At 39.8% G+C, this 20,729-nt stretch overlaps 1 protein-coding gene across 2 annotated transcripts; it reads left to right on the forward strand.

Annotated features, from left to right (window-relative positions):
* Nucleotides 1-469: 469 nt before the first annotated feature.
* On the forward strand, nucleotides 470-20,696 carry fam102bb (family with sequence similarity 102 member Bb). Of its 2 annotated transcripts, none has more exons than XM_076876054.1 (11): nucleotides 470-760; nucleotides 6,016-6,136; nucleotides 7,533-7,562; nucleotides 8,002-8,118; nucleotides 8,464-8,510; nucleotides 9,113-9,207; nucleotides 12,982-13,080; nucleotides 14,011-14,239; nucleotides 15,630-15,766; nucleotides 16,323-16,392; nucleotides 18,051-20,696. In XM_076876054.1, exons 1-11 carry the CDS (start codon nucleotides 615-617, stop codon nucleotides 18,091-18,093), a joined length of 1,134 nt encoding a protein of 377 aa, XP_076732169.1. In that variant the 5' UTR covers nucleotides 470-614; the 3' UTR covers nucleotides 18,094-20,696. The 2 variants fall into 2 exon arrangements, with proteins under 2 accessions (XP_076732169.1, XP_004562149.1); XM_004562092.5 differs by having other exon boundaries at nucleotides 472-760; nucleotides 12,979-13,080.
* The last annotated feature ends 33 nt before the right edge of the window (nucleotides 20,697-20,729 follow it).

The raw sequence follows: 20,729 nt of genomic DNA on the forward strand, positions 1-20,729 counted from the left end.
CGCACACACACACACATCCACATATAAGCTACAAGATCTACAAAGCACTGTTTTACTGTTTTACTTATTATTGCTTTCTTTTAGTCGTGTGAAGCGAACCTGCAAAGTAAGAATGCCATTGCTCTACTTAACGATTTGTGTTTTGCGGTGTACATGACAATAAACTTCTTGAATCTTGATCTTATTTATTTATATTTTTGTTTCCAAGGACCCAAACTTGTAATTAAAAAAAAATCTGATAAACAAATACGTTTTACAAAGCACTACCCATCATGGATTGGCCTCCACAAAGCCCAGGCCTCAACATTATTGAATCAGCGTGGGATCATTTTTATCTGAGAACAAAACAAAAGGTAGCCAACATTCAAAGAAGACCTTTGAACTTTTTCACACCAATTCCATGCTGCACATGAAACGTGCGCTTTTATTTTGAAAGATCAAGATAGGATAGAGCTCTGCCCATACTCTGAGCCGATGACGGACTTTTGTCACCAGTAGCTTCACCATCCTCCCACAAACACCAAGCTTGTTCTGTCTGTGCTTCACAACAATGGGGCAGTAATGTCAGCGACGGGCGACACCGGAGCATCTTTTCAAAGGCACTGAAGCGGTGTATGGATTTAATGATGATGAAAAAGAAGAAATTCAAGTTCAAGGTGGATTTTGACCTGGACGAGCTGTCGTCGGTCCCCTTTGTCAACGGTGTCCTCTTCTGTAAAGTCAGGCTGCTGGACGGCGGCTTCTCCGAGGAGTCTTCTCGGTGAGGGTGCTTGGCTTTGATTCAGCCACTCAAACGTTGACTGACGGCGTGCTGTTCAGTCCGCAGGGTGAACTAACTCGTGCCTTTAGGAAATGTTAACAGCTAACTAAGCTAATGGGCTACAAGAACATAGTTAACGTCCATTAGTTGTGTGCCAATAACGTTAATGGTGTAGGGCTAATTAGTTTCTTCTGGTCGGTGCTAGTTTGCAGCATCGCTTTGCGTAGTTTTAGTAGCTTTGGGTGTTTGGTGGTAACGTTCATTTAAACAAGTGTCCATTTGGAATTCCCTGGTTAAATTTTAGGCCCACTTCTTCGCTTAGTTGTGGAATTAAGTACTGAGGGCAGCTCACTCGTCACATAGCTGTCACAAAGCTGAATATTACTCCTTAAGCTTTTCGGTGCTGACTCAATGGTGTCAGTTCCATATTTTGCCATGATGTATTCACTGAAGTAGTGTGATGTGTTTCAGTGTGTTTAATCAACCTCCCGTTAATCAACATATGAACCCGAGTTCTAATGCAAGGACTGTGTATATTGTCATATCCCCATTTCGTCAGAAAATTGTTTCACTTCTTGTGTATAGTTGTATGTATAGCTGACCAGTCTTCACATACCAGGCCAGCAACTTAAATTTTAAGTGTGAAGTTTTCTTCCTAAAGTTTATAAGATCATGCCAATGTAGTAAACATCAGTGTTATCAAATTGAGACGAGCAAAGATAGTCATCTCATCTGATTATCTTTATTTTCATTAACTCTCAGATTGAATAATTAGACGATTACTGGCTTATACACTATTACATTTCAGTTTTTGTATACTCAGACTGTTAAATGCCTTTCCTGCAATACATACATACTAGAGCTGGGAGAAAAATTGATAGTGTTGCGGTGTTGTATGGATACAGGGGCATCAAATCTCGATATTTTATTATCTCTGGAAATACTCTGAACAAGAGGGCTCATCTTATGGACCGCCATCATGAGGTAATGTTATCCGAGCAAACTTACATTATATCCACTCAACCGAAAAACCATCCAACACTGGATACACTTAGCTTGGCAAGGCTGCTTGATGGTTGTATTGAATTTTTTGCAACTTGTGGTGACTAAATGGTTGTCCAGAGCACTCAGGACCACTTTTGATTGCAAGATGATTGCACAGGTCGCATGATAGGAATCAGCTTTTCTGCAAACAGTCGCAGCTTTGGTAATCTGTGAGCCACACTAGGGCTGCATGCTGAGCGCTGTCAATATGTTTGTTCAGTGTTCATGGAGAAGTCTAGAGAAGGTCACTGTGTCCTTTTGGGTTTAGAGACAGGATCTGATAGTGTGCCAAGAGAGAGGAACTGTGGTGCTGCATGAGGAAGTCAGGAGTGCCAGAGAGGTATGTGAGGGTGGTATAGGAAAGTGAGACAGTGGTGAAGCGTGCGTTAGGACTGACTGGTGGAAGTGGGATTAGATCAGACATCAGCTCTGAGTCTTCTCTTGTGTGCAGTGGTGATGGACAGGCTGACAGATGTGGTCAGGCAGGAGTCTCTGTGGAATATGTTGTTTGTAGATGACATTGTGATCTGCAGCGAGAGACCTGGAGAGGGGGAGGTATGCACTGGAGAGAAGAGCAATGAAAGTTATAAAGAAACGAGAGAATACATGTGTTACTGAGAGGAGACAGGTATGGCTGTGAACATGCAAGGAGAAGGGACGGTGAAGGTAGATGAGTTTAAATACCTGGGGTCAACCATCCAAAGCAACAGACACTGCACAAGAGAGGTGAAGAAGTGAGTGCAGGCAGGGTGAGGAAGAGTGTCAGGGTAATTTGTGACAGAGGGATAGTAACACGAGTGAAACAGAGATGGTAGTGAGACCTGCTATGATGGATGGTTTGGACACTGTGACACTAACAGAAAGACAAAAGGCTAAGTTGAAGATGTTAAGATTTTCAATTGGAGTGACCAGAATGGGCAAGATTAGAGTTGGGGTTAGATGGAGGCCAATGAGCCGCTCTGGTGACCCTGAAAGGGAAAGAAGTATCAATAAGAGCCTGAAATTTATATTTCACAGTTAGCTATGTCGCTGTTTGTTATTTCGCTGTCAGTAAGCAGTACCAGTTAACTTAAGTATGTGGTTGGATTTTAGTTATAAAAACACACAGAGCTGCCCAGTGTTGCTCAGATATATGTGAAGCTTCCCATAACATTAAGACAGTGATGGACAGCAGCGCTAAGGAGAAGAGACTCTGAGCCAAATGACTCATTTGCAGCTCTCGTGTCAATTCAGAGTAACAGGACAAGTTGTTCAAGTGATGGAGTAATTCCTTTACTTTCTACATTTTACAGCAGAGCTTCAGAATTGAAATATTAATTTTAAGCGTTATATTGTAGCATTGGGCTCAACGTAAGATGCACATTTTTCATTTTTTAAATGAAAAAAATCTAAGGCTCCTGCAACATAAACTCATTTGCAGCATCACTCTAAAAACCAAACCACGGGAAAATCAATTGAAAATTCAGAGTTCTAAGTATGCACATTAAAAGGCCCACCTACTCCTGAGCGTGTGTTGGCCACATTGATACATCCTTTCCATAAACAGAATCAACATGTGCAGTATCTCTGTTTGTACATCTACAATTAACATCCAGGAAATGACAACCCAGCTGCACAGCGTTTGTGTCTTTTTCTTATTGGCTAATAGGTGGTCTTGTGACACATGAGCTTTGCAGCTTACCTCAGCCAGTTGTAGTGGTTTGTGTGGAAACACAATTTGCAAGCCAAAAAAGTCATTTAAAACTAACAAATAACAGAGGCTGAGAAAAAGCTGCTTGGACAGCTTAAAAGGGGTTGCTTAAATCTCAGACTTGAATAAACCTAAACATGCACATCTCTGAGAGAAATGTTTCATACTCAAACAGCACCCTGTGACAGCTCCGCTTGTCTAAAATAAATTCAGGTTGCCACATTTCGAACAGAAGAAAGAATGTAAAGGAGGAGTTACTCGACTTTTAGCTTATAAGGTGGCAGAGGTGTGACATATATAAACTGGTAAACTCTGCAAATTAAAAGTGTCAAAATATTTGACCACATACACATTAAAATAGTTGTTATAAGGAACCGCATCATGAAGTACCAGCTTTTGGCCATGACAAGAAGTGACCTTTTGCAGAGTTGTCCCCCTAAGTATGTTAACTGTGTCAACTTAAAGCTGTTCCTACAGCATGCCCATTAATGCCTTTCACTCATAAATTAGACGGGTCTTTAACACTGGATAAAAGCAGCAGCACACATTGTTTTGTAGTTTTTGTAGGCTTTAGGGATTACATGGGCTTCACTCTGATTATATAACAGGCTTCTGTTAGCTAAAAAGGTCCAGTCTGTGCTTGACAGTGTGAATTAGGATGTTTTCAGATGTCATGTCAATGTCATCCTTTTATTATTTTTATGAAATCTGCGGTCTTTTCCACGTGTAAGTAACCACTTTAAGAAAAGAAGGAAAATAAAGATGAAGCCAAACAAAGTTCTGTCCCTAATTAATCCCTAATTGGCTCGACAGTGTTTTATACTCAACCCATTGCTGATTTAATAGGATTTTTCTTTCTTTCTTTCTTTTTTTAACATCAGTTTGGTTTATGTTAGACCGCCCCAAAAACTAGATTTCCTCTCAGACTCTTTTAATCTTCCAAACTGGAAGTGGAAGGGAAGTTTTCCTTTGGTGTAGCTTTTCATCTGATATGCACGGCCATTTCTGGAAAAAACAGTTTGTTCTATTTCTATAAAGATGCATCTTTGAAAACATGACAGTGAAAACATCCAGAGTGATCTAATCGAGGTCTGAAAGCTTTGCATCCAAACAGTTGAAAAGATTTGTATTTGTGGAAGCATTCCCGTGGGAAGTCTGCCTGCAGTCGCCTTTTAAAGAGCATGTGTTGTTTAACAAGAGACCCGAGCCGTGTAGAGGGATGACAGAGATGACCTCTGCTTGTGCTTAAAACCAGACTTAGTCATAACGCACGCTAATAGGATTTTGATGCGCGGAGAAGTGCAGTGAACCACAGCGCATAAACTCGAGTCAGAATTCCCGAAGCACACGGTGTGTCCAGCTGGCTGGGAGTTCCCTCTCGACTCGGGGAGTTCGCTGTCTGAGATTTATCAACCTCAGGATGGAGTCAGCGTTTGTGAAACATTAGTCATGCATCTGCTGCTTTTTATTTATAGTAATGCAGGGATACAGGGCAAAACGCAGCCCTGTATGTTCATTCGGTTTTGCCCATCTTAAAAAGGATCTGCACACCCTGCTAATTGTTGTAGTCTTAACGCTCCTTTCCGATTTCAGGCTTGTTACATCATTTTTATTTATACTGTATTAAAAAGTCTTTGTGTGTGTGTTGAAATCCAGCTGAAGCCAAACCAAATGAATGGTGTGTAAGCTACCAGATGGAAGCTGGTTAGGTGAGTGGGAGAGGAGAAGATGCCAGTGAAAGTGTGGCCATCTGCGGTATCGTAATTCTGCCCACGCTCAGTCTTTCTCTTTCACTTCGTCTCATCCTTTCACTGACAGCAGGCTGCACCTCACAGTCGTTTTAACCTCTAGACGGTGGAGGATTTGCCGCTCTCTTTTTACTTTCGTGCCAGTAAACACCACACCTGCTACCAAAGCCCCTGGATTTGTCAGTTAAATGAATCAATAGGAGAAATTAAGGCTGTAATTAAATAGCTTGCTTATTAGGTGCTGAGAATGAGCACATGGGCTCGTATTGGCAGCTTGAACGGATGCCCTTAAGCAGGGAAGAGATGCGGGAAATGTTAATCCAGCAGATTTTCAGCTGAAGTCACTTCATTTGTTACGTAACAGAGATTGAAATTTATGAAATGAAGTTTCTGAGGGCGGGTTGCGTGGCTGTATACATGATTTGGGCTGGCTTTCACTTAAAATGTCGCGATACATTTGCGTGTTTGTTTTGGTAGCAAATCAAATAATTACAATAGATTAGAACTGATATGTTTGTTGGTTTGTTTGCTCTTTAGAATACAAATATTTATTTCCCAAATCCCTTCTGTATACAGCATACAATGCAAGTAGAGTCTAAAACAATAAAAAATACTCAAATGATTTTATCAATCATGCCAGTGTTTGCACCAGCCTCTACTCGTTTAAATCTAGAGGCCAAGTTGTGAATTAGCTTTTCAGGCTCCAGCATACGAATCAAACAAACATGTGACCTTACTGGGTGCTTAAAGCTGGTGTCTGTGTGTCCATACAGGGAACCTGTGCAGGCAAACTGTGTCCGATGGAAGAAACGGTTCTCTTTCCCGTGCAAGATGAGCGCCAACGCAGGCACAGGTGTTCTGGACCCCTGTGTGTGTCGTGTGTCTGTCAGAAAGGTAAAGTATTATGATTTAGCCTTTTTCCCACCACTCTCATCTCACCGCAACCGGTCACGGTAGATAGCTGCCCACCCTAAGCCTGGTCAGTCCTTCTGGACAAAGTTTCCCTGTCCTGAGTTGATGCCTCCTGACGTTGTGATAATGAACAGAGACTTAGCCATTACTTGAGTCATAGTGGAAATCAGGACATAAAAAACTGGATGTATAAATCACCTGTTATGTTTGAAAAAGCTGCTTCAGGAGTTTGGTTTGGGGTTTTTTGGCTTTTCCTCAAAATAAGCTATTTTTCTGGCCCCACACAAGTTACACTGTCTACACTAAGTTTGTGCAACGTTACAAGGCACTACAGCTTCATTAACAACCCAATGTCTCTGGCTCTTTGGCTCAGAGTACTACACAAAAGTTGTGCAAACTCCTGTAACGGACACAGTAAGCCAAGGAAACTAATTTACTTTAGCTTTACTAGAGTAACTAGTACATGTACATATACTCCCTATCACACAGTGTACACTGTCAGTGATCTCTACTCTAGTTTGTTTATTATTATGTATACCTGCCCAAAGACTGCAGATAGAAATCGGCTAGTATCTAAATCTGGTCAAAATCCAATTTTTTTTTCTTATGAGATCAGTATTTTTGTGCATTGTCCCTGACAAATAAAGAATAAAACACAAAGTGTTTTCCCCAGTTCAGCTGGTGAATGGCTGTTTTCTTGCAGGACAATCACAATCTCCTAGATAACCATCTCCAATAGATCTAGTCTCTGGCTGTGGGCATTCATGTTTTCATGCTCACTATTGCACAAAGAGGAATTGTTGGCTTAGTTTCTATATTTGTAATATTTTGAGTTTACCATGTGACGTTCCCTGAGGTGACATATGATCTCATGCAATATAAACTAAAATCCAATTAAACTGAATCTGAAAGCTATTTCTGATGTGTTTCTCCCTTTGTTTTAGGAGACTCACAATATTAAGTAGTCAGATAATCCCCATGTTTCCTACATGGGTGCTTCCTTTTTACCAATGTAATTGTTTTTCTTTTCATGTTGTTGAAAATTTCCCATCACAGCTATTTGGATGCAACTTTGAAAGTTTTCTGGTGATAAGAACATTGTGTTTAACAACTGTAAAGTTTTACCTTACCTTACCTTTATCCCCTCAACCTTTTACTTTAGCTTTTAATTATTATACCTTTTTTAAATTACAGTATCAGGAATGTAGAGAATAACCTGATGTTTTTAATTTAGTGTTTCCCCCACAAAAAAATTCAAGGATCAGTTCAATATAAAACATTAGCATGACAGCTGGAGACAACTTATGGAACCTTTTTTTTTAACAGTATCAAGTCATTTTATTAATGTTATGTTTTTGTTTTTGCTTGTCTTATGCAGGAGCTGAAGGGTGGAAAGGCATACGCAAAGGTAACTCATTACAGGTTTACAATGCGCTACCCCTGTCCTCTGAGCCGAACCTCCAGGTCACCCAGATTTTACAGTAATCAGCCATATTGAAGTAGCTAGCCTTGTGAGCATGTAGCAAACAGATGGCCTTCACTGCCTGCAGGTTGGCTCATTATGTTATGCCTTTTCTATTTAGTTGAAAGTAATTATTTAATGAGCAAACTAAACCCTATTATTATACATACTTAAGTAGGTATCCCTTTCCTAGCTTATCATTTGAAGAAAAAGTGAACTGTAAGATTTGCTGATATTGTTTTATTCAAGTTTGTCTCCTGTCCTTCTTGATGTCATTTTCCACCCAGAGTTTGTCATATTGCTGACTGGGAAAAAGAGCCGTCTCCTCAGGGGCAAATAACAAAACACAAAGGTTACCCTGTGTCATTCTTTCTTTCTCCTTCAGCTTGGTTTTGCAGATCTGAATTTAGCAGAGTTTGCCGGCTCAGGGAATACAACCCGCAGATGTCTGCTGGAAGGCTACGATACCAAAAATACTCGTCAGGATAACTCCATTCTCAAGGTAACAGTCTGATGTGACTTCAGTGACACAAGTGCGGTGTTTTTCCTAAACTCAGAGAATCACACTGGAAAGGTTTTTGCATAAATGTTGCTAGCAAAGATGAGTCGTTCAGTGGAGCCAGAAATAATCCATGGCCATAGATGAGAGGTGTCACCTGTGGGAAATAAAAAGGATCGTGCAGATTCGTGCAGGCCCACAGTCGTTATTTGCTGTTTTTCATGACCCCTCAATCAGTGAGCACATTTTTGCTGACTCCAAAGCTAAAGTGGGCAACTTTTCTGAAGTTGGCCAAGTTGAATGGAAGTAAAACCCAAGCTAACTTTTTTTTTTTCTTTCTCTCCACAGGTTATCATCAGTACACAGCTCATGTCGGGGGATCCCTGTTTTAAAACGTGAGTTAAGGCAATTTTTTGTACGTCTCTGCAGAGTCTGTGAGCAGAGATTGTTGACTGAAAAATGTTTAAACTGGAAAGTCATTTAAATCCAATCGTTTTCAGACTAAAACACTAATCATGCTCTTTTGTGAGCTGTGCTTATCTGGATTTGTGGATAATACAGCTAGGACAACAAAACCGACCCAATGACCTTTCCTGCACCGTAACTTAAAACCTCTTTGTTCTCTCAAAACGGCTACATTTGATGCACCGGCGCTGTTGCTTGTGCTCTGTCTTTATTATTATTATTTCCTCAGTTATTCAGTTTCATATGACTAAATTAAATTATTACCACAGCTCTAGCTGTGTGCGTACTACTTACAGGTTTAAACATTGAGACTTAAAGGTTTCTCTGGATACAGGATTTTGCTACTCTGAAGTGACTGTGAGCTTAAGCTGTCATTATTTAAAGCATTGAGTAATAGCTTGTACATAATGTGTTATATTGTATTTTCTAATCCTTTAGCAGTTTTGTCTTTTTGTCTTTGCTTAGGGTTTAGTTGATGCATTTAAGTATTGGAGTAGAACATAAAGGCCAGTTGTTTTGCCTCTGTCATCAGGCCTCCCTGCACAGCAACAATGATCGCGATCCAGGGTGATACAGAGAGCCTCCTGGAAGAGAGGAAGGGAGGGGATTCACAGAAAGGCTGTTCCGGTGAGGCCGACGCTACATTACACTCCTATTCTCTGCTTCATCTTCTCATTGGCTTTGCCAAACATTTGCCGGCACCTGACAGATCGTACTTCATCACAAGCTGAGAATTTCTTCTTTCAGAGTTTAGCTCCACTTCTATGTTTCAGTTGTTATTATTATCTAAGATCGTGCAGCCACTCCTGTCTGCTCTGTCAGCAGGGATTTAAGTTCTCAGTTAGTACAACCGATTTCCATCAGTTGGAGTCGTGAACGATCACTCGTGAGATTAGCACTGATCTGGAGGAGGAAAAGTTGACTGACAAAAATGAGCATTGACAACCTGGTTTTCTCAGCAAAAACAAAACTAAGAATGAATGTATGAATAAGTAAATGTAATATTTAATCAACTAAAGTAAACAACTAATACAAATAAAAGAAGAGTATTAGAGATGGACAAATGAAAGTGTTTTAAAGCAAAGTGATGAAATTTTTATTCTGTAAAGGTTTTCCTCCACTGCTCAGAATTTATTTTCTTCAGCAGATTGATCTGCTTGGCTTGATGTACCAACATTAAAGGCTCCTTTTATTTGATTTTCACCCATTCTGGGTTCAAACTGATCAAAACGTAATACAGTGCGCTACAAATAATAGTCTCCATGCCAGCAGAAGCAAACGTTTCTAAAGATATTGAATCACTTTCAGGATAAATAATTTTGCTTCATTTTGATGTATTCCTGGGAAATTGTGTCAAATTAAAATATTAATGTTTTTCAGTCATTTAGTATCGTCTCTCGAGCTGAACCCAGACAGGAAACATGATCATGAAGGAATGAATAGGTGACAAATTCATGTTCTGAATGAGTCGCTGCTTTATAGTTGAGAAAACAGGAAGCTATGCAAATGATAAAACCAGGTCAGGAGTAGAGACAGAGCAGCTCTGTTTGATCTAATAAAATTTGGAAATGAAAATGTCAAACAGAGTTACTGTAGAGAGCCCATCTGTGTTACCACAGAGCAGAACAACCTGCAGACCCAGCTTTCTTACATAAACCACCATAGAATGACACCTGTAACAAAAGTAACACACAAACCTTTACTAGCTTTGACCTGTGAGTTACCTGTGATCTAGTGAAGTGTTTGATAACTTAATTCACTTTAATATGCTTTTGTCTGGCTCTTTGTCTTTTAATGCTGCTGTCACACCAACGAAAACAGTAACACAAGCAAAATGATTGTGACTGTCTGCAATATACTTGCAATCGTGTTGCCTTTAGAATAGCTGCTGTGAAGATGAGGGTTGGGTCACTTACCAGTTTTTGCAACTTTGGTACATCAATCTGCAATCAGTCTGCTATAAGTTTGCAATAGAATCGGGTCAAGTTGTCAATTATGTGGAACCTGTTTGTGATAATATAGCAAATAACTGTGATAATATCGTGTCATATTACAAATCTGTTGCTGTCTACATGCACAGTCCAGCCAGAACCTCATAGGTCTAAAACAGAAATTCCTTCACAACTGCTGACTTTGCTGCAGGACAGCAATTAGCCTGCAGAATCACATTTGTTTTATAGAAAACAACCAGTTGACGGTACAGACGAGTTGCTCTGATCAGTGCAGACAGACTCGGATTGATTGCAACGTGTTGGAAATCTGTCTGCATTTATAAATGAGACTATGATTATTTGCAAACATTTGACAGGCTGTCTGAGCATTATTGCAGTCATTTCAAGTCAAACTATAGTTGTTGGAGACAAGTCGGCTCCCACCAAATGACCTAGTTGAAAATGGATGCCCTGACCGCTTGCAATCAGTTGTCAAAAAGTAAAAGAATCCAGTGCAGTCACAAGGCAACGGTGGATTCTAGTCACAAGAAGGTTGCTGTCCTATTTTTAGTCTTTTTATTTATCTATTTAAAATATAACCTTTTATTTATGAGGAAGTCTCTTGAGATTAGTCTTTTTCTCAGGGGAGACCTGGCAGAGCAGGCACTCAGCGCTAGTGTGACACAGCCTGAAGTGCAAAATAACATTATTTCTATTGAGATTTCTTATCTTTCAACTAACATTAATCTACATTTGAATGCTACAGATTTTATTTTTTTAAACAGAGACCTTCATCTGTGATGAGTTTTCATCCCTTGTAGATGGTGAATGTGACCGGGCCTTTTGGAGGGGGCTGTAATTGATGTGTCAAGTTCCTGCTAATCTGGTTTAGATTTATACAGGAAGATCATGGAGAGCTTCCAGGAGCTTCCCAGCATTGTAGCTTGTAAGATAAAGGCAGAAGCTAAAATTTATTTCAGTTAGGGGCAATCTGTAGCCCACGCTGTACTGTTCTGTGTAGCTGACAAAGCTAAAAGATAATAAAAACAAAGTGTTCATGAGTAGGTCATCATAATCTTAACAGTTATGTTTTTAGCTGTCATTAGTGTCACGCGTCGCTGCTGATATTCATTTGTCAAACTGCAGACTGTCCTGTCTGATTTTTCCTGTATTATAGACGCCATAACTCCTACTGTACTTTGCTCCCATCCCCTACTACAAAAACCATTTCTCTTGAAGATTTCTCTTTCAGCGCCTTCTTCACTCTCTTATTCAGTATGTGTGTTCATGTGTGAACGCATTGCTGTGTTTAATGCTTGTTCTTCCTGGAAGCTTCAGAGAGTAGCAGAGCTCTTTCATGTATAATTTAAACTAGCTTTCTTTTAGATGAACCCCAATCTGCTCTAACCCAGGGGCTTTTACATGCTTAAAAATAGGACTTTTGTGCTAGTCTTTCTGGTACGGGTTGTGTGTTTGCATGTGCAATGCACTTGATGTCATTCTCATCTTGCCTTAGCGGTGCATCCCCATGTTTCGTATATGTGCAAGATGCGCGAGTTCAAGTCCTGTATGAGAGTCTTTGATCATGTTTTGTTGGTGGATATTTGTCCAGCAGAGATAATCTACACAAACCTGTTGTTGTGTCATTTAAAAAAATTTAGGAGAGGTGTAAGAAGTCTGTATGTTTTAGACAAGCTGCTGTTTCTGGCTGTGATCACTGTGGATTGGTGCAGTGCAGAAGGGAATTCTTTCTCTAAATTAGAGGAATGCCTGGAGTTAAAAGAAAAGAAGAAGAAGAAAGAAAAACTTGCTGTGAGGTCATTGTGACCACCTCCCCTAATGTGTCTCTGGTTGTTATCCCCCTCTATGTAGTCTATTTTCTGCTGTGTTGCTGAGGCTGCTGAGACCTTCCCACAGACATTTGAACTCTGAAATGTTATTGCTTTTTGGCAGCTCCCACTTTTTGCCCATTTGACATTAAAACTGTGGCACGTGTTTTTCTTTCTTTTTTTTTTCTTTAAAGGCTTAAATTGAAAGAATTGTTATCCAAGCTGTCAACTAGCATCCAGCTTTGCCCATCTGATGATATATTTTCCGAGATTTTATGCATTGCAGACCATCTTTTTGGTCGCAGAACTAACTTGAGCTCTTTTCAGATGGAAATATGTTTGTTTTCGTCTGAGCAGAAGTGACTCTGTCCCTGCACATGCCAACTGTGGCCACTGGCTCATTAACTCAGAGATAGTGAATTATTTCACTCTAGATACGCATGAATATCTTTCCAGCTTCCACTACCTACTTCCACTTTGAATACTATACATAAATGTTAGTCCACAGCATGGGCTTATCTGAAGGCAGTTTCTTTATTTTATTATTTTTTACAGGATGCTTCATAGAAGCTGTACGTGCATGTTTTTCACTCAAATCCACATCCAACATCTGGGTCTGTACTTTTTTTTTAATCCAGCAGAGAATCGGGAAGGGAAGTGCCCTGTTGTGTCAGATGACCCTGGTGGCTGCTGCCACTCCCGAACTTCCAGCTACGCCAGCCAACAGTCAAAACTCTCAGGTAAGGGTATAAAATGTAAACCGTTTTTTCTTTTGTTTTTGTCGTTATCATCTACTGTTGTTCATACTTTGCTTTAGAGATAGTCTATGTATGTATCCAAGCTAGCAGCGAGTAGTAGAAATAAAACATAATGCTAATTTTTTTTGTTCGCCTGCAATCAATTGTACTTTAAATAATAGGAGTGCAAGGTCAAAATGAGAAAACAAGGCCTTTGGATTGAGGAGGAGGGAAAGAATAAAATCATATTCCATTGACACTCCAGCAGCGCAGTTCAGAGCCAGGGCTCGAGTTTCCATTGCAGGCAGATCGGATAACAGTAATAAAAGATCAGAGGAAGTGAAGAGATGCACTGAGCTCAGCTCTAATGACCCGCTCATATAGAATTTAAAAATATATTTCCTTCCATGTGAAATGGTTGATAGATTTATTCAAACCTCTCATTAGTGTGTGGGAAGTGACCTGATGCCCGAGATCGCTTCTTGCTTTAGCTGGCTTCCCGCAGACATGAACAGCATGAGTGTGGGTGTCACGTGAACGGCTAAATCATTTAGTACAGAGCAAGTTACAAATCTGCTGCACAGTGCATTCAAAAGAACAAAAACTCTGTATGCACTTGATATGGATTGATTCATTTATGAGCTCAAATAAGTCATTTGTCTCCAGTTAGTAATGAAAATATTGGACTTGTGTGGGTACGTATCAATTGCTCTTTATTAGTGTTGCAATGCAGATTTAACCCATGTGCTATATTAGGAATATATATCTGCAGCAGGTCTTTGAAGTGCTACAAAACACTGGTGCAGGATTTGTATCCATATGATGCATTTAAGGGGAATTGTAAACAGAAAATTGTACCTGTTACAATCTCTGAGCTTATCAAGTAAAATACTGGTGCTGTATGTTAATACAGTCACTGCCCATGTCTCTCAGGCTATAGCACCGGTCACTCCCGCTCCTCCAGCATGTCAGAGTTCAGCCACCGGAGAAATCATTCAGTAGGCAGCGCTTCAACAGGTATTGGTAGCATCCCGGAGCCCAGTGAAGACAGAGAATCCAGAACCTGTCCAGCTTTGCCTGAGCACCCAACCTCCTCAGCAGCTTCCGGCAATGCTCCGGGCACACCAGTGCGGAGTGCATCCTCCTGTGAACGGCTCAACAGGTAAACCGGTTAAAGCTGCAGACTGAAATTATTTATTTATGCAGTGTGTACTAAAAGTATACACAAATGTTTCTTTATCATATTTGATGAGAGAATCCAGTTAGCATGCCAAACGTGGTAGGCTTTTATGGTAGGAGTTATACTTAATACCCCTGAGACCAGTGTCATGTTTCAGGAAGCAGCTGTTAGAGTAGAAGAGCTTTGGAGGAAGTGTATTTGTGGTTTCATTATGTGAGCTTTTATTCTTTGAAAGACTCTCATTGTGTTTATGGGATCTAAAAATGTCCAACCATGAGCAGAGGAGTATTCCTGCGGGCTAGTTTTACATGCAGCTTACGATGCGTTTTGTAGGAATAGTTAAGCATTTATGGGAATTTACTTATCAGTTTTCTTGCAGAGACTTGATAAGGAGAATATCATATCTGCACCTCTAAATAAACTACCATTCTGCCCTGTTGCTAAGATACCTCACTGTGACAAGAAAAAGACAGGAAGTATTGTCATGCTTCTGTCCTCTGCAAAATGGCACGTTTAGTCTTTTTTTTTTTTTTTTTTTTTTACAAGGATGAAATGAATAATAATTCATGTGTGAATTGTTGTTAACAAAGGGTGCTCCAAGTACATGTGGTGACAGGATAGCTTTTTCCTGTTATGTTGTTGCTAACCTAACCACATATTTACTTTTCTGACATGCAGCTGTAGGTAAATTTATCAAACTCAGGAAGCAGGAAATGATTGAGCTTCCTACACTTACGAATCGAGTGATTAAAAACTCAAACCTTTTGCCAGAAAACAGTCAATACAGATAAGATGTCCACAAAATTACAATGCATACGTGACTACCATGCTAACCTTGATAATAATCTTAATAAGCAGTGTTCACCTAGTTGATCACAGATGTTTTCAGTATTAACCACATTGCCAGCAAGTTACATTAACAGATGAGCAGAGAGGGGTAGTCAGAAGGCACACTGCACTAGCAGCAGCAGTTCTAGTGCTCTTCACTATACGTTCAGATACAGTCATGACCTTTTAGATCAGTTGAGTTCTAAATAATTTGCCTCGTCACTGTATTTACAAGTAATATTTTAAAACCTTTTATTATAATGCATAAAAAAAATGTACTTCACTTTACATTTATGGTGATTAAAACACACGCCACTAGTGTTGAAAACTGGATGAATTACAATGGACGTAATGTAAGTGATTGAAACAGTAGTTGAAACACTGTATAGTTTTGACTGGGTAAGCAGAAGTAAGCAGGTTGATCACTCCACTTCATTAGCACAAAATGAAATGTGAAGTACAGGAAGCAAAGCTTCAGTTTGACTCTGCAGTAAAAGCAGCTGTCCTCAAACACTCCAGACGCTCTTGTGTATTCTCCCCTCAGACACCCAGTGAAACAGGACTCCATGGAGTCTCAGCTGAAGAGAATGGACGACACTCGGGTGGATGCTGACGATGTTGTGGAAAAGATTCTCCAGAGTCAGGACTTTACACCCGGCCTACTGGACTCAAGTGCTGAGGGTATGACATGTCCACTTTTTTGTTTTTTGTTTGCAGTTGTTGTTTTTCTTTTCTTATCCTTACACTAAAATGACATAAACACGAGCTATGGGACCTTTCCTTTTAAACTGGTCTCTTAGATAAAGAATAAATTGTCAGTTTCAAAACTTGCATCTCTGTGAAATATATAAATGAAGAAAATCTTCACAGGCAGAAGCAAGTAGTATCTGATGGATCTACAGAGATTTCAGCTTAATGAATAACTAAAATAGATGAATCAATACAAAACAAAACAATGGGATTCATCCCAATTCTAGGTTACTACTGCATGTGTTTAATGCACAGCACATTTGCATATTCATTTCCCATGAGTCAGTGTGTGTGTGTGTACTTTAAGGAGTGAGGCATTGTTTTCCCTTCCAAGGTCTCATCCAGCTCAAAGCTACAAATGGAAAGCTGCTGTCAATAGATGATTATTTTTAGGTTGCCTAGCAACTGGCTGCTCGTCATGACAAGAATTATACAGGAGGATGTGGGTTCTCCGTGTACTGACCAAATGTTATGAACACCGTTTCAGAGGAAGGCCTGCGGCTGTTTGTTGGACCCGGGGGAAGTACAGCGCTTGGAAGTCATCACCTTCCCACCAGGTGAGCATCACAATTACCTGAAGAAAGCAAGCAAACTAGTGTAGGGATTTCTGAGGGTATGATTCCAGAGAGACGAGTGTACAAACGCGTTCCAAATTATTATGCAAATAAGATTTTAGTGTCGTAAACATTCAATCTTTTGTTTTCAGTTAAACTCATGGATGGTATTGTGTCTCTGGGCTCTTTGGATCACTGATATCAATCTCAGACAGCTGTCATAATTAGTTTGCCAGGTGAGCCCAATAAAATGAAAACTACTTAAGATGTTCCACATCATTGGGCATGCCACAGGTTTCAAGCAATATGGGAAAGTAAAAGGATCTCTGCTGCAGAAATGTGTTGGTGCAATACCTTACACAAGGTCTGAGAACATTAGATGTAATATGAAAACTTAAGCGTAACCATTGTACTGTGAAGAAACTTGTGGCTGAGTCAGAGCACAGATGGGTTCGTGCAGACTAAGGCATAGAGATGAAGGTTTCTGCCAGACAAATTCATCAGATTCACAGAACAGCTGCTAAAATGCCATTACAAAGCAGCAAGCAGGTAATTGAAGCTGCTGGTAGTACCGAAAACCTCCAGAGGCTTGCAGTTATGCATAAACCTACCATTTTGGCCACCACCTAACCAATACTCACAAGCAGGAATGGTTACAGTAGGCCCAGAAATACATCAAGAGTAATTTTCAAGCAGTCTTACTGAGGGGTGCAGTCCCACTCTCTGGCATTGGCAGCTATGGGAATAAAAGAAGAGAAACACATGGTGTGTGGCCCGCATCCTCCCCTGACATCAACCCTGTGGAGAACCTTTGGAACATCCTCAGGCAAAAGATCTGAGGGTGACGAGGCAGTTCACATCAAAACAGCAGCTGTGGGAGGTTATTCTGACATCTTACAAAGAAATACAGGCAGAAACTCTCCAAAAACCTGGAAGTTCAATGGATGCAAGAATGTGAAACTTGTATCAAAGAAGGGTTCCTGAGTTAACATGTTTGGCCTGTTATGGTTTCAGTAAATATGACCTTATGCTGCAAATTTATCAATTTTCAGTTGTTTATAACCAATAAAATGTTTTGAAACTGTTGTGCATAATAATTTGGATCAGTGCATTTTGAGGGTTTTGTTTGTTTGTTTGTTTGTTTGTTTTAAATTTGCAAAACCACAGCTGTCATTGGGAGGTTTGTTCAATAAAATCTGAATTGTGCTCTGACGGTTGACTTGAAAAGTACACTGACTGTCATTGAATCGACTATAAAGGAAAGCGACAAATATCATTTGCATAATAATTTGGAATGCAGTGTAGTGACTTCACAGCAGCACAGTTGTCTCAATATTAATGCAGACAAAAAGCTGATAGTGGTTCTTCCTAAAGTTTACAGGTTTGGTGCAGAGCAAAGGAAAGTTCTGATGACCAAAGACTTTGCAATGAAGCACTACCTGAGAGATAGAGGGGGACTGTTTTGTTTTCAATCAAACTCAATGTAACAAAACTTCTAACATCTGTTTACCAGACCAGCCTTGGAGCTCAGATGATATTTTGTACCTCCCACCCCATCTTGGTTTTATATAACACGATTTCAGTTTGGTACCTTTTGTGATAACTAATGAAGATTTAAACAAGTGTGTGATTGCCAATTCTGCCTCCTCATGTCCTCTTAGGGTTGGTGGTGGAGCGTACGAGCAGGTGGTGATTAAGCGTTAGACGTGCAGCATCTCTGATTACACCTGAAACAACTGGAAATGAGACCGTTTCCATTTCAACCTTCATTCCTACTCGATCAGCATGTGTCTAAGCTGATCACTCAGTGATCCGTCGACATTACACCAGTGCCCTTCCTGTGTTTATATCGGTTAAGATATCATTAGGAGAAAGAAGTGGACGGGTTTTATCTTAAAGAATCAATGAAAGGAGGAAACACAGTGACCAATTGTTCTAAAACACTTGTGCATCTAAATTCTGGCTCCCTGCTATCCAAACTCCAAACATCCAAAGTAAAACCAACTGAAACTTTTATGAAGTGAAAAATCTACCTTTCCTCTCCAGACGGCACAAGGATGGGAAGATCAGAACGGACTGAAAACACATCACATCCTATCAGGACATTCCTTTGGTGTTTGTTTTGGACTTCCTTTATCAAATAGGATTTAATCTCTGCTGATAAGCTGCTCAAAAAGTAGTCGTTGGCACTCCGGTGAGAATATTTTGCTATGAAAAATTGAGCTATTTGATGTGTGAATGTGTGTGAGTGTATGTGGTTATTCCTTTGTTGTGCTGGTACACCGGCCACTTTTATTAGCAGCAACAGTAACGCTGTTATCTCAGTGAAGGGACACATAATCTCTTGTGAGGAATGCCACATTGGTACCCACACAGAGAAAAGAGGACAATTTCCCCAAATGTAATCACAGAGGCCCCCGTTGTCTAAATGCAGAGCTGTCAAAAATATTTAGTCAGTGGTGACTTGGCTATTTAATATTTGTTTTGCTATATAAACACTGTAGAAAATTAAGAATGTGCTTTTTAACAGCTTTAACCATGTTACAATTAGGAGATGGAAACTAAACCAAAAATCACAGCATCATCAATACTGCAGCTCAATAGAAGCTGAAGCAAAAGAGCATCAAGAAAACCCCTGAAGTGAAGCTGAAACTAAATTAAAATCGGATCATTTCCCTAATTGGCAACCTCATTCTCTAGTTTCTTCCTCTGTATAACAAAATAAGACTAAATAGTTCTACAAGCAACAGTCGCAAACTAAATTTCACAGAGTTGTTTTTGTTAAGTGTCTCCACACAAAAATAAAATGAGTCATATCTTCAATATCGTCAAAAAAATATCAAACTTATCTGTTTTTCTGGATCCAGGTGAATTAATCATAACTGTGTGGCAGAAGTATGTAGTCCCAGACTGCCCTCTTTTATCTTGTTACTGCTCTTTGCATTTACATGGCAGTGAATGCAAAAAATAACAGTGGCCTCTGATGAATACTGACATGGAAGGGTATATATATATATTAAAATATTCACTGTTGCAGATGTATATCTATTTGTAGCTATATCACTATGAACTGTCTGGTGGATCAGGATGCTTGCACAAGAAAGATCCTCTGACACATTAACTGTTTGACTGGTGCAGCTGTTGTACACTATGGTTTTTTTCTTTAGTTTTAAAATATAGGACAGAAAAGGATTAGTTAAGTAATTCACTGCCATGAAGGAAATCCTCAATAGCACCTGTACTTCAAAGAAAAGACCCAGAGTATTACAGTAATTGGGTGTAACGTGTATATCTGCTAGCTTCATATCAGGAGACAGGCTTGAGCACTCAGATGCACCAGAGTTTTAAAATCCTTAGTGCCATGCATGTAGACTTTCCATCTCTAGCCTCTTAGGAGAGTGAGTGCACAGTTTAGTTGAACAAGTTAGCCAAAGTACACAACCGTTATTACCTGGGAGCCTGTAGGTCTATGCACATTGAGAGCATTAGACACAGACTGTACAGCATCTAATCTTGTCTCCTGTCGTAAGCCATAGTAGAAGTAGGATCAGTGCCTCTTCTAGATTAACTCTTATACATCTTGTATCAATATCTGCACAAAGTGTCATCAGTGTATGGTGTTTTAACTATACGTCAGTGTTCTGTCTTTACGTTCCCGTGCTCTGCATGACTATGCTGTCGTTTTTAGCTGTGACAAGCTTTGCAGAGCCTGACACATTGTAATGTTTTCTCCTCACTTGAGCTGTACCATCTTCTAATCCATTTCCACGCTGAAGGAGGGATGTTGCTTGCCATTTACTACGTAGGACTTAATTTCATTTGTTTGAAGAAGAGATGTCTGCATAAGCATCAGTGTATATGATATAAATGTAAATCAGTGTTATTTTGGTTTGATGTTGATCACATGTAATGAACGCAGCTGTTTTTGAATCTTTCATTGCTGATATTGTGCCATATTTTTGTTAAGATTTTTGTTTCTAAAAGTCTTTCACTACATATGACTGTTATGTGTATGATTTATGGTGACCGGTTGTTTTGTTTTGTAAAGTAAAAATCCCTTGTTTTACCTGTGTAAAACAGGTATGTTCATCTCGGTACCTAACATGTTGTTACAAACATGGTTGCTTCTTCTCTTCTGTGAAGCTGTTGTCTACAAAACTAAGGTGTATTCTTCTGTATAGTGATGTTCCGACACTGTCCAGTGTGTTCCCTGTTAAAGACTTGTTCTTTTGACCAACATTTGCTTCTTTAACAAGTGTACTGGATGCTTAAAATGTCTACAGTAGAATAAAATGATTTAATGTTCACTAGCCTGTGCTTTTGTCCTTTTGATGTGTGTA

The sequence above is a fragment of the Maylandia zebra genome, linkage group LG17, assembly GCF_041146795.1.
Source record: "Maylandia zebra isolate NMK-2024a linkage group LG17, Mzebra_GT3a, whole genome shotgun sequence".
In the NCBI taxonomy this organism is placed as follows: Eukaryota; Metazoa; Chordata; class Actinopteri; order Cichliformes; family Cichlidae; genus Maylandia; species Maylandia zebra.